The 17872-nt window shown below is 38.9% G+C and overlaps 2 protein-coding genes across 3 annotated transcripts in view; both read left to right on the plus strand.

The window, feature by feature from the left end:
* Positions 1 to 11249, plus strand: part of crebrf (creb3 regulatory factor) — a 31909-nt gene extending 20660 nt beyond the window's left edge. For both annotated transcript variants that reach the window (XM_056397181.1, XM_056397180.1), the window contains one exon: positions 494 to 11249. In XM_056397181.1, the coding sequence (XP_056253156.1) occupies positions 494 to 612 (119 nt within the window). In that variant the 3' untranslated portion in view covers positions 613 to 11249. The remainder of the gene's footprint in view (positions 1 to 493) is intronic.
* Positions 11250 to 13484: 2235 nt separating this feature from the next.
* Positions 13485 to 17757, plus strand: bnip1b (BCL2 interacting protein 1b). Its single transcript, XM_056397185.1, has 6 exons — positions 13485 to 13870; positions 14700 to 14792; positions 14888 to 14979; positions 15710 to 15817; positions 16067 to 16185; positions 16353 to 17757. The coding sequence occupies exons 1-6, from the start codon at positions 13787 to 13789 to the stop codon at positions 16547 to 16549; spliced, it is 693 nt and encodes a 230-aa protein (XP_056253160.1). The 5' UTR covers positions 13485 to 13786; the 3' UTR covers positions 16550 to 17757.
* Positions 17758 to 17872: the final 115 nt, after the last annotated feature.

The following is a 17872-nucleotide window of genomic DNA, read 5'->3' on the forward strand; positions in this document are numbered from 1 at the left end:
AATACAATTTATCCACAACTTTATGGCGGTAAATAGAAGTTCCATAGCCAATTGTTTGACTGTTTGGGAAACTTATAAAATGTTTTCTTAGACAAGAGTCAATACATAAAAACAAAATTAGTAGCTTACAGAAAAGAAAAACACTTTTAGAGTAAAAAGAGCCAGTGCAAAAATTAAATTATTGCAACACTCTGTGTCACATATATTTGATGATAAAAGATGGGGTGAAGTTAATAAACAGGGAAAAATGACACTTTTATGAAAAAAACTAGAAAGTTATTTGCTCCAGGATTAAAAAGAAAACATAAAATACTGCGGCTAGTATCAAGGCGGCTCAGTGTGAACAGGCAGGATAATGACTATAATAAAGAATATTTTCTGCTGCTGTGTAAGAAACATTCTCATCATATTTGAGAAAATTAAGTTCCATAAATGAGGCGCTTTTTTAATTTCTAAAATGTCTGAATGTATCTGTATGTGTCTCTGTGTGCAGTGGCATCACCAGTTGCCGGGCAGACATCCGACTTTGTCAACAAGATCTTGGAGAACACAGGACGCGGCGATCCCACCGGTGGACTGGTCGGCCTGCGAGTCCCCACCTCCAAAATCTAGACAAACCGCGGTCCACTGAGAGGAGTGGACTAAACATTACCACCGTGCTGTCCCATTGTAACTATGCTCCCCTCTGCATGCCCCTCCAACCCCGAGCACATACACATTGTTAGTCACACAAACACACATACCACTCCCTGTGTGTATGTATGTGTGCTTGTTTATAGCCATGCACCTGTAGGGCATACACCCTAGCTTCCTGTCTCTGCACAGTGTGCAGAGTCAGTGCGTCACTGTCTCCCAACCCATCGTGAGCATCTGTTGGGAAATGCGCCTCTAAAAGCAAGTGATGGTTAGGTGTATAGATAATAGCACGTCCTAAATCCAATGGTGATTTTTAGAAATGTTTAACATAGTATTGTGTTGGGTCAGTTCGGTTGGAGGTCTGCTTCCTGGGCTGAGACAAAGACAGTCACACGAGTGCAACCACTGGAATACTTTCACACAATTTGTTTGAGGTTGTGATGACAGAGGAAGAACTGTTACACGTCGGACACCATCAGAGGTTCCAGTTATCATTTCCTAGAAGAGATTCACCTCACATGGCAACAAAAGATTAACTCCAGGATGTTAAATTGACCCGCTGACTAAAGCACTTCGATGGAAACGACTTTGTTTGCCAAGACAGCTGCGGAGAAAAAAAAAAAAGCAGCGTTCTCCGAGGCGTTATGGGGTGGCAGGAAATATTTTGTATTGAAGGCCTAAATATATTCATGCCATCCCCCGTTTGCCAATCAGCTCTGCTATTCTTAAAATGTAGGAGTTAACAAAAAGCAAATTAATGCTCTAAACATAAAAGCAGTAGAAGCTGAAAGTTAAGATTTCAAAGATCCTGCTGGGTTGAAGTTTGTGGCAGGCAGGACGAAGCTTAATGGCTGATTTTGACAACGTTGACTTATACAACAGGAGGTAGTTGACCATGTGGAGAGGAAGCGCGTGTGGTTTGGTGCTTTTTGGCCTTGTGCTGGATATAACTGGACTGGGTGAAACAGGCACTTTGCCAGTTTGGGAGCAGACTGTGAGGAAGATTATGGTGGTGATGAAGAAAACACGAACAGTGATCCATCTCCTCTAGGAATCTGTACATAGAAGTGTCTCCCAGTGAAAAACGGCACCGGCTCCCCTTTTTGTACAGTAGAGATGACCAGGCTAACAGTTTGGTGTGTTCATACTAGTGTTTGATCAGAGTTCTATTCATTGTGCCTTGTTTATGTATGTGTGTGTTTCTGTAAGTCTGAGTGAGTGTGTGTGTGTGTGTGTGTTTGTTTGTGTGTGTGTGTGTGTGTGTGTGTGTGTGAGAGGGACTGAACGGGAAGAGGTGATTGGTCAGAACTCCCTGAGGTCCAGCCAAGGAGAGGACTACTTTACACTGAGGGAGATTGCTAGTGAATGCGAGGTGGGAGACACCTGTTGGGTTTGTGGTGTATTTCAGTCGTTTAAAGATATTCTGAATGTACATAAAACAAATGGAAGCTCTCGTTGCGTGATGCCACAGAGTCTGTGTATATAGGAGGGCTCTGCAATAGATTACTTATGGTTTTTGGTACTCTGTCTTTGGGGATCAGGGGAGGGTTACCTGATATTTTCGTTTAGAGTTACAAAAGATATTTGCACACTATATTTTGATTGTTTTTTGTACCAAAGACACATGCAACGAAACGGCGACCAGCCAGTTAAAGTAAGGTTTTGCACAGCTTACCTGACGCCGTATTGAATGTAAGAAATGTGGGAGGGTCAGGGAACTTCATAGAACTGTGAAATTAGCTTGGGTCCAATTCTGTACAGAAAAGGAACATTCATTCATTCTTTTTCTTTTTTTTTTTAAATCTAAAATTTTACCCCATCTGTGGGCTTCTCCAGTAAATTTGTTGCTTAGGAAGCACTTCATTCCTGAACTGATTCCTCTCTCCACATGCTAATTGTGTTAATGGCTCTATCTAGGACAAAAACCAAGAGCACTAGTAGATAAGCTATGTTACATTATTGCTTGTTTGTCAAAATGTCACCAACAATAACCAAAATGTTATGTTCCTGTATCACTTGTTTGATTTCTGTATGTAGAAGAGGTCTAGTTCATCATCAAAATATTAACTGAATTGTGTTTTAAAGTACTGTATATAGAAACATTAATGATATATCTATCAATGGTGAAATGCCACTTTTCATGACAATTGATTAATTTTTAAGCATGACACATTTCTAAAGCCTTTCCTTGCATCGAGAAAAGTAGAGCAAAACCAGAAAAACCAAAAAAAAAAAAAAAAAAAAAAGTTCTTGTTATATTTTTGTATTTTAGCTGCCTGCTAGCTTTCCTGTTGGTTTTCATCGGCCAGATTCTCCAGGTGGAGAGAAGGAGATGTGGAGGAAGGGAGGAGAAAGATCTTAAAAATGCAGCCAGTGAATCTGATAGTTTAAAGTGACACTTTGACCCCTTCGGTCTCCTTTGCTGGCTGAGTGAAATATGGAGAATCAGGATTGGATTTATTTAAAACACAATGCAGCAAAGCCATGGTCTAGTTTGAGGTCTAGTCTATAAAGAGAATGAGGACAGGCTGTCTTTAGTGCAGACAGGGACATGTCCAGTAAAGCAAGAAACTCAGAGGACAACAGTGGGGAGATGAGGAACCATAGACGCTGTAAGAAAGCCAAAGCCATTTGAATCTGTCCCAGACTGATCTGGATTCAGCACTGTGTGCTGTCATTCAGATTTTCACATATATTCCCTTTTTAACCGTGAAGCTGGTTGAATTTTTTTATTTCCAGGGATTGGCGTTGCTTTCTCTGAGGTTGAAACTGCTGAATTTTATCTGCCTGGCCTCGCCTTTGGTCCTCAGCATAAGTTTGTTCACCAAAACACAGAGTTACAAATTGGCAGCGTGTCCAACCTTTAACAATGCATGATGCTTGTATGCTTCCCTCCCCGCTGCCTGCTCCGAAGAAACACTGCCATCCCTCGAAATTTTTAAAATTCAGCCAGAAGTCAGTCGGTTAGTAAGGAAATATAACGAGAAATAAGAGTTTGACGAGGCTGAATTCAGGTTTGAGTGAAGTGAAGAACGTATTCCTTCACGGAATGATGTCTGATGGTGATGCAGAGCTGTGGTCTTTCTGTATCGTGTGACTGAATAACAGCTAGTGCTACATATATATATATATACATATATATATATATATATATATATATATATATATATATATTTTTATTGTTTTCTGTTTCGTCTAAAAAGGGAGAAATGGTGCTTTTTCTGAAACTAGAACGATGAGTATCCATGATTCTTATTTCACTTCTTAGTCCAGTTGTAGCCTAATGACTTGCTCTCCCCTACCGTCCATAGCTATTTTCTTAGTAGTGATTAATTTTTGTATATAGACTATGAGTTAATATGTATCTTCTAAATGTTAGATATATGTATAGAATACTATATCTTATATGTTTGAAAACAAAAGCACTTTGTCCAAAAAAGGAAAAAAAAAACAAAAAGAAAAGCATTTTTTTCTTCCATTTGCTGCTAAAAGGCCTGGTGTGAATGCTGCAAGTGTACTTGATGACTACTTGCTAGGATAGGTCTATTACCTGACTTGGCTGGGTCTAAAAACTAGCAAGAAAAACGTGTATAGGTGTGTGGCCTGATGAGGGTTAGATCTAAATGTTTCCGGAGCCATGTAATGATATGAGGTATTGTATAAGAGCGTATCATTGCTAGGCTTTGAGAAGCCCACTGTCTTGACGGGATAAGTCTATTTCCTGTTCAGGGACTGTGTGGATAGTGTGTTTGTGGTCTTAAAAAAAAAAAACACAAAAAAACAAAAAAAAGAGGGTTTTGATTCCAGGGCCCCTACATTGATCCTGATGCTGACCCCCTTGGCGTCATGATTCATTTGCCTTCAGTAGAGGTTTCCTATGGAAAAACTGATTCTGCTTTGGCTTCCTCTTCAGGGTGATGTACAGTGTAGACACATTTCTCCAGAGAGCTATATTGTTATCATTTGTAAACTGATTTCTACTTGTGACTTAATGAGGAGGGGTTTAGCCTGGGGCGGCCAGGAAGAGCTCGTTTGAAAGATGTTGTTCCCGGCCGCCTTGGGGGAAGTTACTATATCACTGTACTGTATGGCAAGCCAATTACAAATGAAGACTCAATCCGGACACTTATTGCCTTCTTAAATAACTTCGCATACACACAAATAAAAACAATAACATGGCAGACAGGTCAGTCACCAAGGGTTGTGCCTGAGGTTTATGACATTGTTCTGCCACTATACAGTCAACAACAACAACAACAACAACAACAACAAAACCATTCAGCCTGATAGGCTCAAAACAACCTTGACTGAAGTAGCAGACATGGTGAAATATATCTGAAAATGGCTTCAAAAGTTCAAACTACTTGTGCTCACTCGTATCCTTTGGGACGATGTTTGATGCATTTTTTCAGCTATATTTTTGCCCAGGTCTGGTAGGGGGTCAACAGTGGTTAAAGGGCTGCTGGTTGACGGCCGGCTGACAAGAGAAGAACGTGTGTTTTGTTGTCGATCACATGGCTGGTTCAAGAGAGAGTCCTCACAGGTTTTTACATTTAACATGATAGGCGCAAGCTGTGCAACTTTACATTCAAACCAGGAGACTCTGTGGCATTTTAACAGTCAAGGAAATGAGTGAAAATCCACGCCAGTAAACCTATTCCTTTATTCTTTTTATTTCTGATGATTCTGATAAATCCTATTCAGTCAACTATTAAGCTAATAGAGTGTGTAACTTTGTGCTACTCTTGTCCAATAAAAGCTAAGTGGATCCATAAAGCTCTTCTTCAGCAAATCAGGGTAATATCGTTCTTCTATCTGACATATGTGATGACATATAAAATCAAAAGAAAATATATTTATGTATTCCAATTATTGTCGCCATTCTTTACTCTGTACAAAATATTGTGCGTGCGTGTGTGTGTGTGTGTTATGAATTATCAATGTCAATCAATATGGTGCAATGATCTCTACACAAACTGAAAAAAAAAGGCCAACAGACTTGTCACAAGAATTCACACAGGTTTTCTGCTTTCTCCAGATCCGTACTCAAACAAACACAAACATTTTCCTTTCACGAAGGATTTGACTCTGATTTCCAGCCGTAGTCCAACTGGGGTTTTGTCACGTGGTGCTGATTACTTTTCTATATCCGAGAACTAATCCAAGAATGAAAACTGGCATCTGTATTTAGATCCACTCACAGACAACATTGTTCATCTGATTATTGTCCAATAACTTATCAGACAGAGACCCCCACCCCCCCCTCAATCATTTTTCACTGATCTGACTGTCGATTAATAGCATGATTTCCCTGTTGGACCAATCAGAAGAAGATTCACTCTGATTCTTGCTCTAAACAACAACAGATGGGTGATTTCTGTATTAATGACTTGTTTGATCGTTATCGTTAAGCGTACTGTTACTTTTTGTAAAAGCCAGACTCCTGGATTTGACACCACTACACAAAAATGATGGCGGATATTTATTCCGTTTGAGAGGTTCAAAATATTCACCATAACTGCAAAATGATACACATATTCTGGTGCATTAGGATACTGCTGTTGTTGCCATGATAGAATAATTTGATGCAAATGCAACATGGTGGTATATATTCAATTTGCATATTCAACCATCTCCAGAGGAAATATTCGGTAACCCTTTGTTTTACAGTCTAATTTTTGAATAATTTCTAAGAGGTTTCCATGAGAGAACTGCACCATTTCGAACAAGGAAAAATAGGGAGGGTGTTAAATTGATATAGTTCCAGTTAATTAATTCGTTAGGCAGTGAAAGCAGGTCAGCTGAACATGCCAAACATACTAAATTTGTCCACATGCAAACATAATTGAAATTTATCAACCAGTTAGTATTTCTATTTAAAAAAATAAAAAGGTAATCTGCTCTACAGAGCGTTTTAGCACCTTTCAGCCCATTGTTTTGGTTTATTGGCAGCAACTTCATAGTTTTGCTTCTCTCTCTGCTCTCGTCTGCGTTGTCTGTTTAGCAAACACAGTTAGCATCTAGCTGGTGAGCATAGTGTGAGTGTAGCAGCTAAAGAGCCAGATATTTCCCTCAGGAGTTATGAAAAAACTGAGCTAAAAGAGAGTGAAAATTTGACTTGCATTCATCATGTGGCCAGAAACACGACTCCAAATGAAAGATGTTTACTAAGATGTTCAGCGTAACAAGTTTAATGAGGTGATAATATGTCAGTGTTGTGTTTACAGTGTGTTGAGGCTGTAATGGAGCAGTTCTTTCAAAAATTTTCCTAATTTCCCTACAACCACTACCAAAATACTTACAGTACTTGTTATGAAATTCTGCATCTGTAAAATACGTTTTACCAAATATTTTTGATAAATTGGATTTATAAAAAAAAAAAACCCCCAAAACAAAACAGAAGCTAGAAACAAGCTGACCTCCTGCTGGCTGTGATGTCAGAGCTCTGAGTCTGGCTTTGAGTGTCTTTCGAGACATTTCAATTGTTTTCCTGTCTTGTTCAAACCCTTGTTGCTTGTAAAAACACCTCATCTCCAGAGGCTGTACGCTTACTACCCTCCACATTTTTCTCTGTGTAAATTAGATACATACAGAAATGTACTCACATGCATTTGGAATTGATGTTTCTGCATGCCGGTTCCCTGCATAGAACTGAGAGAATCAAGTGACGTCTGGAGTTCTTTGCAGATTGGGAAATAATTTGGCCAATCGTCAGAAAGTGTATTCATCGTCACAAGGTTGTTGCACGACTTTTTGGCTCACTGTACTCTCAAGTCGAATGATTTCATACTCGCTGCTATTGAATGAGCACAAAGAGACTTTAGATTTTGGTTTAGGGTGTCGATGACACAATAACAGTATATTATTGCCACCACACACACCCCTGATTTTCTTCACACACTTTTTTTCAAAAAAAGACCAACAGCATTACTCACCTTGCGCTTGGTTTTTACATTTACAATGAAAAAAAATATTTTGAATATGATGCCTGCTGAACCAGGTGCCTTAATCAAATATATGAGAACACAAATCTGCACCTTCTTTCAGTCTGGAGGGGGTTTCCCTACAGAAACAATGGGCTGGGTTTCCCAAAACCTAAACTTGAAGTACAACAATGAAATGAAAACCTCACTTTATCCCCAGATCAATACAGTTCGTATAATAATCAGCCTTTAACCGCGGATAAAGGTGTTTGCCTTTTGGATAGAAAAATTAACTCTGCATGGGAGTTCCCTTTTGAAGTAATACTGAAGAAGAGCATAAATGACAACTTTTAAACTAAACTGATGTTGTTTTGGGAAACCGGGGTCTGTTTTGAACTCTTTCTCTGCCCACTATGCCACGTTATTGTGTTTTTCTGTATTGGCTGCTGCTGCTATCACCGCTGGTGTGTCCATGTAGAGAAGAGCAGACTTCCACTGTGTCTGAGGCAGAGGGAGACTCGGGCCTGCTTTTTACCTAGTCAATTACAATGCATTCTTCTTCTTCTTCTTCTTCGGTTTCGACACGGAGCACTGTGTTGCTGCCTCTTGTGACCTTTTTGAGAAAGGAAAAAAAACAAAAAACAAAACAAACAAAACACACACACACACAACAGAACTTTCCGTTTCTTAACTTTGCTATTAAGAAGTGCCAGACCCTCCTTGAAGTCAGTGTTGGCACTGAGTCGCAGGTTGCGAATGAAGCGACAAACTGAGCATGGAGGTAAACTGTGGTGCTAATCTGTCAGTGGCTGGGTGCTAACATGGCTGTGTTAAAAAGCTGTATTAGCCATATTATTCCTTCTGTTGATGACTCTGGTCAGTCTTGTGTTTCTGACTGCTGCACTGCTGTATGCTGACATAGCGAGGTATAACTCTGCTGCTGCTTTGCTGATAAATGTAGACTAGTCTTCTTGTTGTCAGGATCCAGAAAGATCATGAATGTTGTATCTTTATACGGCCGCTGTCCTGCTTGTATTGTTAAACCTTTTTTATTAATATTATGGTTTGATATTTATGCTCTGACTCTGTCAAATGTTGCACGTTTGAATTTTTTTTTCCTAAATTATATTTTATTGCCTTTTTTCCCTGATCCCAGTGTTCATGCCATTTGTTTGATATTTATTTGTTGAGTCCTGTAAATTAACATGTAAGGAGACAATTTGTTTAAAGTAGACTTTATAGCTTTTCCACTGAAGCAGGCTTTGCCACGAGTCAGAGACTTCACATGAGATTCACAGACACCAGTTACAGTCACAGTGAAACATAACGTGATGTCATTGACTTTGACAATATATAAATAATAACTACAACAGGTATTTTCTCGTATTTTCACATAAAAATGTTGTTAGATTTACTCAGAGTACATCTGTGCAATCCTGCTACTGCACATTGCAAATTGCCGTCGCACATGCAAATGGTGAAAGACAATCATTAATTAATATTTAAGTAGACATTAAAATAAATAGATTGGATTGTAAAACAATGAATAGACACTTTGACGAGGCATTGAGCGGTTGGTCGGATAAAACAAGTCAACTGAAGACGTCGACTTAGGCTCTGTGAAACTATAACAGGCATTTTTTGTATATAAAATAAATAACTAATTAATTAAGAAAATAATTGGCCAATTAATCGATAAAGAAAAAAATAGTTAATTGCAGCCCTAAATCAGTTCAAAGATTTATTTATAAATAATTAAATAAATCAATAGCTACAATAATTTAGATACATTTCAATTAAAATGTGTAAAATCATAAGAAAATGCCACTAAAATGAAAGACTTGGAGCTTTTAATACGGGCATTAAAAAGTTTCAGGTCGGAGGAAATTGCTCCACATGCTAAAGTGAACATTTGACCTTTCGGACAATATATTTTGCACTTTTTTTTGCCAAGAGTTGCATGAGAAGATTGATTCCTTTCTCATGTCTGTACAGTAAATATGAAGCCACTGCCAACAGCAAGTTATCTTAGCTTAGCATAAACACTAGAAACAAGTTTTCTTGATGCAGACTGAATCTAAGATGAATAGGCTAAAAGCAACACCAGATGTGTCTAAAAACAAAAAATTAATTTTAAGTCATTGGAATAATTTGAAAGAGTTTCGTTGCGACTGAGTAATTGTTGTCTGTGAACCCCATGAAGCGTTCTGTCATTGGAGGTTTGACGCGGTCAGAAGGGGCAGTAAAACCCTAAACCAGGCTCGCTGAGTCAGCAAACACAACCTCCCCTTGACACAACTCTTCTTTTGTCTTGACTCCTCTGGGCTGAGGTTCGGATGCTCCACAGCCTTGGAGCTCTGGTAAGGAGTCGGCTCGCCTGCTCTCTCTATCTTTGGTGGGGAAATTTGAAAATTCGATCACAATCATTTGATCGAGTTTTCTGGGAAAACTTCACCACTGCGCCAGATGATGTTTAAGCCCCTTTTCTGGGTGCTTTTTTTGTTGTTGTTGTTTTTTCAGAAGGGCTTTGGTTTGCAGTTGTCTCGTCAGGGAGCTCCTGAGATTAGGGTCTCTAAAGGCTGGTGGGCAGAGACCCCTTACCCTCCTCTGCAATGAATTATGGGGAGGGGTTTCATTTCCTCTTCTGCAGACTGATCTGATTAAAGCAAATGACAACAACCCACCCTTGATAATAAAAACAAAACCCCTCTTTCTATATTTACACACGTCCAACTCATCCAACACCGCAATGATTTACATCTCCTTCCAGACTTGCCAAAATGCATTGGGCGAGAGACATTTATCAAAAATCTAATGTTTATCCTGAAACATCTGTTCTGTTTTCTTTTCTTTTTTTTTCACTTTTGATAATAACGACAGACAGTAAGAAGATTTTATAGGAAATCCATACAAGTCCAAACATGTAGAGGATGTGTGAGGTATCGGTCATGCTGAGCTCCACAGCTACATGCCATTGTTATGATGCTTCTGGTCTTGTATGGTAACTTATTTGACTAGATCAACAGCATGGGATCTTTCTGTAGTTAGTCCTGTGTGTGTTCCTCTCACCAGTCTCAGTAGGAAGGCTGTACTTCATTGCTAAGTGCTCTATAATAGATCTCTTGGTGATTATAATTTCATAAAGAAGCAAAACCTGCAGAAAGTGTATCCTGCTGAAACTAACTTGATCCTCTCTTTAGCAATGACGTCTATATTTGTAGTTCACATATATGCCTGTTCAAATACAATATCTTGACAGTTGTTATATTTATGTTGTGTAATAAATGTCGTGCTGGGTTTATACTTTTGTTTTAACTAACTTTTTCTTTTACATGGTTTTTTTTTTTTTCTTGGAGGCACATTGGGTGGTTTTATGCACAGGCATGAAAATGTTCAAAATGTTTTTTTGTTTTGGTTTGTACTGTAACAGCTCATTCTGTTTCAGAGCTTCTGACAGTTTTTGTCTCTGGCTGCTCCACATCCTGCAGACACCTGCCCTGAATCTCTGTTGTGTTTTTGTGCCTCTCTCTCTCTTTCTTTTTCTTTCTTTCTTATTTTTTTTTTCTTTTGAAATAATTCTTTCTCTGTTGTATCAGCCAGGAGTTGGTACCACAGCTTTGCTTGTAACCACAATAGTCTGATTATGTTTATTGATTTTAATATCAAAATAATAAAACCATTAGCACCCCATTCCAACTCTTGTATGTTCTTGTATGTTTAACTGTCTGCAGGCGGGTTTGATTACTGAAATGAAGACTCAAATGATTTATACCAATAGATAGTTTTATTATTAATCGTTATGGGATTAATAATCTATCTATCTATCTAGTTATTAAAATGGTTTCTTTATAATTTCCTAAAACAATTAGGCACTGTAATTTTAGCAACAGTTTGTCAAACAGATGGAAATATGATTTAATTCAGTATAAACTTGTACTCTAGTATTCAGCATTTACAGCACCAGGATGACGTACATGGGACTGATTTAAATAAATACATAAACTACAGAATTTACCATAATGAAAGAACATGTCACCCAGTCAAACAGTGTAGCTCAAATGTGTTTGGTCTTCAGTTAAGGTCTCATAGTGTTTAAAGTTCACCAATAAATAATTTAAACCAGGGATTGCAAAAGTTCTTATTGTGAAATTTATCAAGAACAATCAGCAACTTAAGGAAACATTTAGTTCCACAAGAAACAACATCACATCAAATATCCGTTAGTGGACATTAGTTTAGTTCCCATTTTCCTTTTGGTAAAAAGCGTAAACTCATGAAGACAGTTTGCTCTTGTTTAGATGAAATACTATGAAGATATATTCATTCGCTGACTGACACAACACATCTGACATTTATTTTTCCCACTGAAGCTTGAGGTGATTTAACTTATTTTGTTTGTTTTCTAACTATAAAACAGTATATTTCGAGAACGGGGAAAGATGTGTTAAAATTAAATTGTTTTACTCTCTTTTTAATTGATTTTCTATCGTACATTAACAGAGCTTCAGAGCGGCCTTTTTCAAGCAATTTAACCGACCGTTTTGCGGCAATGTCACGTACCTACGTCAGTTTACAGTTATTGTTTTACGATTTACGTCAAAAATAATTAACCTGATATTTTAAAAAGAAACGTGAGTAAAACTTACGGTCGTGATGCAGGTAGACCGCCCAGGAGGACAATCCTTCCCCGTCAAAGGAGACACCTCAACTTCGGTGCTAAAATGAAACGAAAATACAACACTGACAACATTAAATTCGTTTTTTTCTGGACTGGGGATGAGGAGGAAACAGACGCTGCCTGTGAACACAGCCCTGGGATGACTCCTCCCCCCGCCAACCCCCTCATCAGGGCCAGGTTATTAAGTGCACCTGCTACCTGCTGATCAGTCGCGTGCTGGTTCCTTTCAGTTGTGGCTGGTAGCATCGGCCTGCAGGTAAGTGGTAAAAGAAACATAATTTTACACCCAACATCCAGTCATTATACCGCTTTAAATTGCAGTTTTATACAGTATGATGAGACAACTAATTCTATTTCTCTTTTTTAGGTTCCCCTGCTGTTTTGCTTTACTGGTTTAATTTGTTTAGTCAACTGGGTTGTTTTATTGTTGGTTGTTCTTTAGTTGTTTATTTACTTGATTGTTTGGCAGTGTAGCCGAGTGCTGCAGGAGGCTATAGGCACCCATGGTGAAGTCCCCACATTTGATGCGTGCGACTAAGAGTAGCTGGACACAAGTGTTTTTGGGGTCAGGTTTGCTCAGGGTTTGCGGTGCTGTACCTGAGGTGAGTAAGTAGTAGCACCCCTTGGTACTCGGTAGTCTGCCTCTTTCGGACCGGCCTCCTTATTTTGCTTTGTGTTGGACTGATTTTTATTTTTAATAAACTTGAGTAAATTTCTAGAAACTTAAGATATTGTACAACACCTCCCTTATTTTATTTATTTTTTATTTATTTTTTTTAAAAGCAAATCCGCACATTTAATAAAATAGCTTTCTCAAAAGAATCTTTAAATTTGCCGTAATATAATTTTCCTTCTCAGCAGTTCCAGTCCCTACTACATTATATTTTTTTGGTTTTAATAGATTCAAATAAAACATTTTATTTGTCTTATCGGTAAACGAGCCTGTGTCCTATCTATTTAACAGCTAAGGCCCTGTTCAGACCTGATATTAACATGCGTCCTCAGTGTGCTCCAATCACAAGTGGTCAGCTCTGTACGTCAGTTCACACCTGACTTTTTAAAATGCGTCTCCACATGCGTCTCGATTGACCACTTGTGATCGGATCTCATTTCCCCGCTTTACATGCAAATAATAAACGGGTATTGTTTTTAGCCAATCGACAGACGGACCCGTGGTCAATCGAGACGCATGTGGAGACGCATTTTAAAGCCAGGTGTGAACTGACGAAGTTGGAGCTGACCACGTACGATCGGATCATTGAAGACGCACATTATCAGGTCTGAATAGGGTCTAAGGTTTAATAATATATCCTGAGGTGTGATTCCACAGGAGGCGTCGTTGGCCCTTTTTCTTATTTTTATTTTGAAACTGAAGTTATATTGGGAGGGGGAGCTGGGTGGTTCGTGAGTTTCATTTTAATGGTTAAGTGGTCCTTGGTCTGAGACACGCTGCTTTACAGGATCCAGGCCACCGTAACTAACATTGTTGCTTCGCCTTCAGCAGAGCGCCGTGTCTTTTGGACGTCCAACGTGCCGTACAAAAACAAATATGGCGTCTTCTATGGATGTTCATGTCCGAATTTGTGGACAAGAAATCATAAAATATGACCTAGAAATCAAGGCTCTAATTCAGGTAAGAGCCAAAAAGGTGTTCTTTGTCAATTTTTTTTCTTATGTTATCAATTTTATTTTTACGGAGAGATGTCCGTGAAGCTAAACGTTAACCGAACCTACTCGGTAAATGTGATCAGTGGGGAAAGTTGAAATTGTTTTCATTATTGTAACGATAACAACTGTTTCCTTCCGTCACTGCCAACGCTTTTATAAACTCCATATCAGTGTTGAAGCATTTGCAGATGTGAAAAGTGAGCTGTCACCAACGGGAGGAAAACATTTCAACGTCTGTCTGTTCGGGGCGTTTTTGCTGTGCGTCAATGATAAAAACATCACAGCGCACAATAAATATACCTGCATTACAGTAGAAGCAGAGACGCTGTTTTAGCTCTCAAATATAACTGTTTTAACTTATTTCTCACCATTTTGTCATTTTACAGACCATACAGGACAATAAAGACTATATTTTACATTTAATAAAATCACATGTACACAAGTACAACTCAGAAGATTGCTAATTGAATAATCGTCAGTTGTAGTCCAACTCGGTACCTCTGCATGTGAACATGAATCACCACCAGACAGTATGCATATGACTTATAACATGTATTTAATTTATTTGAATTTGATATTTTATATATGTAATGATTTAACAGGCTTAAGTTCGACGTGTACTCCCACAGTATGGTTTAACTTGGATTGTGTTTTTCAAAGAAATTCAAAATCGGATTTAGTTAGTTTTAGTCAGACAAGCATTTCTTCTTAATTTACCTACTGTATACAATGTGTCTTGATCAAGCTTATGTAATCATTAATACGCAACACTTAAGTGTATGTATTACCTGCAGGACATCAGGGATTGCCCTGGACCTCAGTCTGCTCTCAGGGAGTTCAACTCTCAGGTCAAAGAGAAGTTCAACAAACTCAGACTCAGGATACAGGTCGGCCTCAGCCACACATGCATCCGTGTTGCACTTGATAGATTTCTTGCTTAAAATCCAAACAGTTTTATTTGATGTGTTGGTGTTGTCATCAGGATCTGGAGCAGATGGCCAGAGAGCAGGACAGAGAGACGGACAGACAGGCCATTCAGGCAGAGACGGCGAGCCAGCGAAGGCAAATGCTAAGGTGTTTTAACTCGCACACAACCACCATCTTAATTTCTTAATTTCCTCATTGAAATCATCAACATCATTAATCCCACTGAAATGCCAGGGATCAGTTCAGTGATGGAGTGGGTGAACCGACTGCTGTCTCGCTCTTAGTCAACGCATTGAAACAAACTATTGTTTTAACCTTGTTGCATGTCAATATTGTAAATGGGGGGGGCTTTTTTTTTTTCTTTAATTTTGTTTGACGCTTTTGGCAATATGTCACATTCTTGGTGTTGACCCTTTTTGAAGTTATGTATTGGTTATGATGCTACTGTGAGCTCGCAGTTGTCGGTAAGACCAAAACTGTTGATTTTACTGATTAAGTCACTGTTTTGTAATGAGCATGACATTTGACACCTACATATTTCTAAAAAACAAAAACAAAATCACTTAAACTGGATTCTTCGTGTGGCAAATTTGTGGAATATATATATATATATAAAAAATTCCTTGTTAATCATGAAAGCAAATATTCACATCAATGTTTCTTCATTTTCTAGTTATAGTGAAATAGAAAATCCACAGAATATCCACATCTAGAGTTAACAAGATTTGAAAGGCAGATAAATACAAGTAGTAGAGGAAAACATTTTTTGGCATGGGACTGTTATACATCATGTACACAACATCAGACAAAACAGACCAGATGAGCTAAAGAAAGTTCTCAAAGTTGGTTTCTGTGTTATTGTTCCTGTGGATTCCAGTAACCAGACGGCTTGGAGAAAAGCTAACCTGGCTTGTAAACTGGCCATAGACAACATGGAGAAAGAGATGCTGCTGTGTGGAGGAGAGAACCAGACCACCAGACAGAGGTAAGTGCAATTCTGCTGACACGCTATTGTGGAGGTGAGTTTTGGAACGACAGCTTTAGTTTGGGTGTAAACAGGAAGTATAATGTTGTCATTGAGTCAGTTAGCTTTTGGGGTGGCTTACAACCAAAGCCGCACTGTCATGCCTCTGCAACAGCGACAGCCAGGGCCAACATGTTACTGCTAGTCTGCTGGATTGTAAAGTAAAACATCAACCCCTCCATCACTTGGCTTTGTGTGTATTTGTCTCAGGAAGGCGACTAAAGAGAGCCTAGTGGAAACCAGTAGCGACATCACGGAGAGTCTGATGTCGATCAGCAGGATGATGTCTGAACAGGTGAAGCAGAGCGAGGACGCCATCGGCACACTGGGTAAAACAAACAAAACAAAACTACCTTGTCCATGTGTTTGTATACGTGTGTGTGTGTGTAAAACTTTCATTTTCCCAGTGAAAATCCTTTTCACATAAAATCCTGTCAATCTCCAATTTTCTTCCCTCTTCAACCATTAATACCTCTCGTCCTCTTCCTCACCTCAGCCACTTCCTCTCGGACGGTGCAGGAAACCAACGAGGAGTTTAAAAACATGACGGGAACCATCCACCTGGGGAGGAAACTGATCCTGAAGTACAACCGGCGGGAGCTGACGGACAAGCTGCTCATCTTCCTGGCTGTGGCCCTTTTCCTCGCCACCGTCCTCTACATCCTCAAGAAACGTCTCTTCCCCTTCATTTAGCCAACTGGCCCGAGTCACACGCCTGCTGACGAGAAGAGTGTTTTCCAGGTATTCTACTCAGCAGGAAGTTAGCACAAGAAAAACTAGTAGGTATAGAGTTTAATTATCAACTAAATGAGGAGTTAGAAGCTGCGTTCAGAATGAACTGCTGCACATATAAAAATGCATTTTACCTTTTTTATTTAGAAGCCTCGATTTTTAGCGTGAACTAAATACAATATATGGGTTTACAAAATGGGTATAAAGGACTTTATAAGATCAACTTAAGTGGAAGGAGCATAGTGACTAAAACTGGAATTATGAGGTTTCATGTGACGACAGTGATGGGTTCAAAGCCTCAGCATGCTTCAAACAAACTCGGTTATACATGTTGTTTGACAGTGTCTAAAGGCAAGAGCTTCTATACCTGATGTGAATGAACGCACTTAAAGGTGGGGTGAAAAGTTTACTGTAATGACCTCCTCCTGGCTGCGTCACACTTGCTCTCTAAGAACGCTGCTGTCTAGTCTTGATGTAATGATTTGTATAGTTTGGGACGAGGCTGCACATTTTCATACAGTCTCTACTCGAAGCCATTCAGGTGACAACAGTAGAAAAGACTGTTTGTTTGAGAAGTTTCTGCCTATTTTCACACCTACACCCCCACTGACGAGATGTTGCATGAAACTGACACATTGAAGCATCCTGAGGCATTAATACTTCATCTGGTATTCAGGACTAACCAGGGTAAAGGCTATAGTGTGCAATAACCTTTGTTTACTTTTTGTCAAACTGCAATCTGTGTGTTTGGGTGGCTATTTCAAAGACATTGTTGTAAGTTATTGATGAGTTTACCCTGTGCCTTTCCTACTTCCAATCAGACGTCCAGATCAACTAAACCAGAAATGTGATTCCTTGCTCTTTCTGTGAAGGATGTCTCATGCCGAGTGAGTGAATGTTAAACAAAAAGTCTTTGTTTGAATTAAGTTGAATATATTTCCAACATATTGCGGGATATGTTGTAGTGCAGCATTACCACAGATGTGCCAGTAGATGGCAGAATACTCAACATTATATCACCATTAGAGAATTTATGTGAACAATGTTAAACAGGTCATTAATGTCTTAATTAACACTCTGTTCAGTGACATCATTGTAGTTTAATTTTCAATCAAAATTGCTTACAAATGTATTTTTCCATTCATTTAAATAAAAACTTACAAAATATAGCTTGAAACCTGGGGTCTGTATGAAATGTGATCGTTCATGTAGAACATCAAAAATACATATTTATTACACGTCACAACCGAAGAGTGCTTCCCTTCCTGCAGACTGCACCCTGAC

Source organism: Seriola aureovittata, chromosome 15 (assembly GCF_021018895.1).
Source record: "Seriola aureovittata isolate HTS-2021-v1 ecotype China chromosome 15, ASM2101889v1, whole genome shotgun sequence".
NCBI classification, from domain to species: Eukaryota; Metazoa; Chordata; class Actinopteri; order Carangiformes; family Carangidae; genus Seriola; species Seriola aureovittata.

Bases quoted from the DNA above. Each gene is read 5' to 3' on its own strand.
- bnip1b (XM_056397185.1), top strand. From the start codon at position 13,787: ATGGCGTCTTCTATGGATGTTCATGTCCGAATTTGTGGACAAGAAATC. The intron at 14,980-15,709 runs GTGTTTTAACTC...TGTGGATTCCAG, and splicing joins CAGCGAAGGCAAATGCTAAG to TAACCAGACGGCTTGGAGAA. The intron at 16,186-16,352 runs GTAAAACAAACA...TCCTCACCTCAG, and splicing joins GGACGCCATCGGCACACTGG to CCACTTCCTCTCGGACGGTG.